We start from the raw sequence: 7,052 nt of genomic DNA on the forward strand, positions 1-7,052 counted from the left end.
TGGTGATACATACATGTACTAAAAAATTTTCAGTTCTCATCTGAGAATCTTTTACCTTGTCATAGCTATCCTCAAGACGGCCTACGCACATATTGCCGGTAGAGAATGTGGCAAAGCCGTGCTTGTGCGGTTGTGCCCATATGCCATGTTTTATCAGACAATATATATACATGCATGTGCATAATAAACTGACAATTGGACGACAAAGCCCATTAGAAATTCAACTGCAATGAGTTGGATCATCAGCAAAGGAAGTGCATAGATGCCATTAAAAGAAATGCTTATATGTTACATTTTACAGGAGGCAGGCTAATTAAGCAGCTAATAAGGTCATAGCTAGATAGTCGTCACAATTCATACAGGGGATGAACCTTCCTGGGTCAAGCTAATTAAGGGCGGCAGACAGCTTTTGCACATGGATGCCTGCCTCTCAAACCCATGGAAGAACAGCTAAACACAATCAGCAGGTTGCCGGCCGGTTCACATCTGGGGCCGGTAGCTGAGATGAGATGGGTTATTACTCCTAGAGTAGTGCAACAATTAATAACTAACTAGCTATATTAATTAAACATGCTTGGCGATCAGCACTAGCAGCGACGAGCTGTGTGCTACGCGTCGTCGTCAGTCACTGCTGCTGCACCCTTGGGCGTGCCGGTGACGGTGATCGCAGTGGCTTCCACTGCCCCAGCCGGACCAAGAACTCCATGACCTGGAAAACCAAGGATCGGAGGAGTTATTTTCAATCGACAGCTTGCTTAGTTTATTCGTCTGCTGACACATTAACTATTATATATTCATCAGAGTCAGTAACTTAGAGAGTGATTTGGTCATGCTGTATGTGTATATATAGCTAGTAGTAGTAGTATACTAATACATACCTCAGTGGGGTCCTGGAGAGAGTAGGAGGCATCTGTCTTCCTGGGGCATTTGGAAACAAGGATCCCTATACCTTGACCTCTCTCCCTCAACACCTAATTAAGGCGACAAGGTTTAAGAAAGGTTTGATGTTTAACCATGGTGGGAATAAAACCAAACAGTTGAAATCACCAGGCTCGCAACATATATAAAGTGACAGCACGCAAGAGGTTGGCAACATATATAATGAAAAACTGCAACTTGTAACTTAAATTTGTCCGTGTGTGCTGTATTTACATGTATATATGTGGATCGTAACTCATGTATATGAAATTTATATGCACCTTGAAAGCATCCTCGTCGGTCCGGTCGTCTCCGATGTACACCGGCAGGACGTTGGTGCGGTCGTCGAATCCTAAGAGATCGATCGATCAGACAGGGAACAGGCAGCGTTTAACACCGTCAGAGATCAGAGAAGATTTTTACTCTCGCGCGCACGCAGTGACGAAAAGGGCGACAAAGACGGCAGCATGTGGCAGTATGTACTTACCGAGCGACTTGAGCAAGAACTCGACGGCCTTGCCCTTGTCCCACATGATCGACGGCCGGATCTCCAGAACTTTCCTGCCCTCGTTGAGCTTCAGCTCGGGGAAGTCCCGGAGCACGGCCTTGACCTTGTCAGCCAATGAGCTCCAGCTCTGCAGGGCAGGCAAGGGGGGAGCAGTTGTTGAAGATGATGCACGAGGAGCCAGGGCACATGCATTCATGCATGACGAATTGACGATTGCTCATCACCATTTCAATAAGAGCTACTAGCTGACATGCATGCATCAAGCTGCTTCTTGTTTGACTAAAACTAAATTACTACTTGCAGCTAGATAGGGAGTCGGGATCCAAGGCCTAGCTAAAGGTATTGTAAGACTCGGTGAAGACCCAGCCGGCAATCACCTTTTCATCGACGCATCTGAAGTGCACGGACAGGCAGAACTTGTTGTTCTCCACCCTGGCCCCCGGCGTGTCCTTAGTCTTCTCCTCCATAGCCCTGTAAGCCTGGCCATACATGTAATCGGCGCGTGCTTGCGCCGGTAAGTTCCTCATGGCTCAACTAATTACTTGCAACTTAAGTTTAACAAGGTCCAAAAGCATTGGTAGTGTCGTAATGAATTGGTGACTATATAAAAAGAGTAATTAGCTTTTTGTGGGCTAGTGCTGGAGGAAGGGTCCTGAGACCCCTAAGAGTCGCAACTCATTTAGTGAGTAATTAGCTTTTGTATTCTGAACCCCTGTAGCGGTCTGCTGCAGGCGGCTGCGTTCCTCGCGCGTGTAGTTGTCAACTCTGTTTCGCTCTTATTAATATAATGCCAGGTAACCGGCTCTTTTTAAAAAAATATAAAGAGTGATGACGACGTGATGTACCTTGTCGATCACCGGCAGGAACTCGCGAGCTGGCTGAAGCAGGACCGTGTTGTCCTCCTGGAAATTGTTGGAAGGAAGAGAGAAGTAGCAATGGAGTTAGGCGAATAAAAAGGTTGCCAAAGCAAAGGATGTATAGTTGATGCTGCATGGGCAGTGTATGGCTACTTGGCTAGTTGGTGATGAATGAATAGATAAAAAGATAGCAGGGAGATATGATGAGATGGCCGGCTACGTACATACCTTGGAGCTTGGGCCTTTGATGTCCATCCCGTGGCTGCCGGCGTAGTAGAGCTCCGGGAGGCCTACGAAGCAGCAGACCTGAACCGACCGTAACAACAAGAACAAGGAAACGTACACTTGATTATAGCTCAGGGCTCCGGTGATGAAGTACATGTCATGAGTTTCTGATCGAGGTGTTGAATTGTCGCCGTACCTTTTCGATGCACCGGCCGGTCACGATCGCCGTCGGGAAGTGCTTCGCGACGTTGCGCACCGCCGCCCTCATCTGCGCGCACCCGTTAATTACGCGATAAGATAGATGTTGGCAGCACGTACGGTACGAGAGGATTTCATGGCGACATCTAGATCAACGAGCACAACAACGGACGGTCACCTCGGGGGACATGAACGCCATGTCGGGGTCGGTGACGATCGGGGACAGCGTGCCGTCGTAGTCCATGAACATGACGATCCTCTTCCCCTTGGCCGCCGCCGCGATCTGGTCGAAGCTGCCCAGCGCCGACGGGTGCGTCCTCTGCGCAACAAGCAATTTAAACCCGGCCGGGCTCGCTCCTCAAAACACGGATCGAACAACCGAACGACGCGACGCACGCAACCAGCCGCCGCCAGCGGCCCCGTACACAAGAACTCACAGTCCACGCGTCGTACTCGTCGACGGCGGGGCAGCGGGTGGGCGACGACGCGCGGATGGCCTCGACGACCCGGCTGGTGCAGGTCCGAGCCGGCGGCGCATTCGCCGCCGCGGGGGCACCCCGGGCGCCTGCTGCTAGGAACTTGCCACCGTCGGCGGCGGCGCCGGGGAGGCCGAGGCCACCGTAAGCGCCGCGCAGCGACGAGACGGCCCCCACGGCGCCGCGGCACGCGAAGAGGGCGCGGCCGGGGGCCGGCAGGGCCGCCGCCGCCGCAATGCCCATGTCCGGGACCACCACGTCCTGGTTCGTCATGGCCGCGCACACGGACGGACGGACACGCGCCTCACCAGCACTTGCGCACCCGCGAGAGGCCAACACTTGGACACAGGCTGCGGCCCGCGGGGCTAGGCCTCCACTACTGTGAGGGAGGTTGTTTTGCAGGGGAGCGGGCGGTTTTCTTGGGAGCGGTGAGTGAGCCGCGGAGTGTCGGTACTTTATATAGAGCGGACTGGCATCTCGGCGGCAGTTGCTGTTGACACACTTGCGTGGAGGTGGCACGCTTCGCAGCCGTCCGATCGTGCCATGCCATCAATAATGTACGTTCAGTTATTTATCCTTAGATAAAGTAAAAGGTGCAGGTGGATGGACACATAGTAATTCGTGTTTTTCGAGAACACGCAATCTATTATTGTCAGAGCATTATGTGCTCGAGCCGACGGTGACTGTTTATCACTGCCGGGCGATAACCTAAGATCCACAAAATTGATGGAAAGGCGATCACCTCGTAATCACCTATCACTGCCAGGTAAAACCACCATCCGACTAGCTACGAGTCAGTTCAAACTACGACGAGCCGGAAGTCACTACTACAGAGTAGGAATCACGGCCGGTTCAAACACCCCTATCACTACCGAAATTTGAACCGGCAGAAGGAAAGTGGCAGTGATAACAAACTTCACTACCGGTTTGTGACACCAACTAGCAGTGTTGAGTTGAGCAACATTGTCAGTTTAGTACCTAAGCGAGCAGTGTGATCTCTGCCCGTCCTAGACTGCAACCGGTAGTGCTCATTTGAGCAACACTGTCAGTTTAGTACTTAAGTCGACTGTGCTATACATATAATCACCACGAGCTTTTGTGGTGACCCGACAATAATATATTTTTTTCCATATTATTATTTACTAATTTATTTTATTATTTTTGTGTGGTATGTTTTATTTCCTATGGTTACTAGACTCACGTACATCGTCACAAATCCATCAAGATTTATATTACAAATATTACCGTACCATATAGGTTATAATAAAAATGTATATATAACAATAGTCTATCGAACATGGGGTTGTTTCCAATCCTTAGACTTTGTGGTGGAGAAAGATTCTTTATTACTCAACAATTCCTCCATGATGAAGGCTGCTAACTTGTCTTGGAATCCTCTGATCTCCATGTCTACCAACAGGTTTGTGGCCAAGTTTCTCACGTTATCATTGAAGCAAGATGATATCGAAATGCACAAGTGTTAGACAAAAACAGTAGTATGTTTTGTTAAATAAACCGTGAAATGGGAAGCATACACACAATTTTATTTCCTTTCCTTGTGATATACACATGCATTGCCCACATCACGTAGAACCCAGATCCATTGCTAACCATCGGTTGTTCTAGTGTTTCTATTAGCATATGATCAACCTCGAATTGGGTCATCCTGTCCCCCTCCCTATTTTCCTTGACACTGTGTGACATTATAAAGTGTCCAAGACGGTGACATTAGAATGTGCTATGTGATTAGAAAATTAAAAGTTATTGGCTTCACTTAATTATTTAGCACTGTGACTAGGTGCTTGATCTGAGTAAGTGGCCTTCTCACTGTGACTAGGTGTTTGATCTGAGTAAGTGGCCTTCTCTTCGAGTCCCACACCTCGATACATGATTCTTCAAGTTTAATATCTATGAGGACGAAATAATGTAAACCACAATCACAAAGCATATTTAATGAATAATCTTCAAAACAAAATATAAGAAGCATAAAAATATATAACAGACGAGAACACGTACTCGTAGTTGCAGGCTAGGAGTATGTTTGATTTCATAGAAGATTTTGGTCAATCAATCAATCAGTTCTTTCACATCACAACGATCATCGCCTTTGCATGTTTTCTCGTTTACTTGCATGAGGTCCAAGAAGGCTATATGCTCCAGTTTTTTCAGTACGCAAACTTTTGCCTCGATCCTGCATAAGCATGGGCTATATGTTCAAATGTTGAAGAAGTAGTTGAGATAGTATCATGTGGGTAGGGTACTTACAAAGTCTACAACATCATTATTTGGGTATCGAGGTTCCACCTCTGGAAGAGCTGTAACAAGGCATCGTATTCGACAAAGTGCTTAGCTTCTTCCTTTTTTATCAAAAATGTATCTGAGGGGCAATAACATCGAAATCTCCGACACCCTCTTTAGTATCAACTATGTAATACTCATGCAGTTGACGCATAAATGTTGGCAAATCTCTATACTCCGCTTTGGTAGCCATCAAATGATTGCCTTTTTTTTTAATATTGTTACACTACTGGAACACAGAGACTTTGCCGAGTGCAAAATTCTTTACCGAGTGTCAAAAATCGAGCACTCGGCAAATACCTTCTTTGCCGAGTGCTGCACTCGGCAAAGAATTGCACTCGGCAAAGAGTTCTTTGCCGAGTGTCGGGCACTCGGCAAAAAAATGCACTCGGATAAGGACTTCTTTGCCGAGTGCCAGACTCTCGGCAAAAGTGCGGCACTTGGCATAGGCTGATCCACGTAACGGTGTTCGGCCACATCCTTATTTGCCGAGTGCCTGCTGTTAGGCACTCGGCAAAGATTTATTTTTTTTAAAAAAATTCTTTGCCGAGTGTCCCAGCTCTGGCACTCGGCAAAGATTTAAATTTTTTTAATTTCTTTGCTGAGTGTCCCAGATCTGGCACTCGGCAAAGTTTTTTTTTTGAAAAATACTTTGCCAAGTGCCCCTGGCGCGGCACTCGGCAAAGATTTATTTTTTTTTAAAATATCTTTGCCGAGTGCCCTGTGAAGGCACTCGGCAAAGAGAAATTTTTTTTAAAAAAAAATCAAAACCCCCTTTGCCGAGTGTCTTATTCGTGGCACTCGACAAAGACCCCCTTTGCCGAGTGCCATGCCCCGGCACTCGGCAAAGTTTTTTTTTGTTTTTGGCCTTTAAATTTTTTGTGCAGCCCTTTTAAAGCACCAGGAACTTCTAGTTAGAATTTGGGGATTTTTATGGCTTTTTGATATATTTAGTTACTTTATTTCTTTTACTTGAATTTTTTCAAAAAATATAATTTTGAACTGCACGTGGTACGAATAATGAAATTTAATGATTCAAAAAATAATAGTCATGTTACTGAGTATAGTGTGAGGCTGTATCCAGGAACGGACCCAAAATTTTAGACATCTTGTTCACGAAACATGACCGCGAACTTGCGTGCGAAGTGTTTTTAAATTCTATAAAAAGCAAACGAAGTCCGAAAATCATGAAACTTGTTGAGATGTCGTGATATCATATGTGGAGGCTATGATAAAAATTTCAGAAGATTTCATATACGTTGTCACGTACGATGCTTATAAACCAGAACATCTCTACAGGTGATATCAGATATCAGATATCACATGTAGAGATGTCCTGGTTTATAAACATCGTACATGACAACGTGCATGAAATCTTCTAAAATTTTTATCATAGCCTCCACATATGATATCACGACATCTCAACAAGTTTCATCATTTTTGAACTTTGTATGCTTTTTATAGAATTTAAAAACACTTCACACGCAAGTTCACGGTCAAGTTTCGTGAACAAGATGTCTGAAATTTCGGATCTGTTCCTGGATACGGCCTCACACTACACTCAGTAACATG

General features: G+C 46.2%; 1 protein-coding gene across 1 annotated transcript; it reads right to left on the minus strand.

Annotated features, from left to right (window-relative positions):
• Positions 1 to 244: 244 nt before the first annotated feature.
• On the minus strand, positions 245 to 3,587 carry LOC136520802 (probable trehalose-phosphate phosphatase 4). Its single transcript, XM_066514454.1, has 10 exons — positions 3,144 to 3,587; positions 2,885 to 3,025; positions 2,705 to 2,776; positions 2,512 to 2,589; positions 2,272 to 2,328; positions 1,804 to 1,905; positions 1,406 to 1,553; positions 1,200 to 1,270; positions 879 to 971; positions 245 to 709 (listed from the first exon to the last, which is right to left on the minus strand). Exons 1-10 carry the CDS (start codon positions 3,453 to 3,455, stop codon positions 626 to 628), a joined length of 1,158 nt encoding a protein of 385 aa, XP_066370551.1. The 5' UTR covers positions 3,456 to 3,587; the 3' UTR covers positions 245 to 625.
• Positions 3,588 to 7,052: the final 3,465 nt, after the last annotated feature.

Source organism: Miscanthus floridulus, chromosome 18 (genome assembly GCF_019320115.1).
Source record: "Miscanthus floridulus cultivar M001 chromosome 18, ASM1932011v1, whole genome shotgun sequence".
In the NCBI taxonomy this organism is placed as follows: Eukaryota; Viridiplantae; Streptophyta; class Magnoliopsida; order Poales; family Poaceae; genus Miscanthus; species Miscanthus floridulus.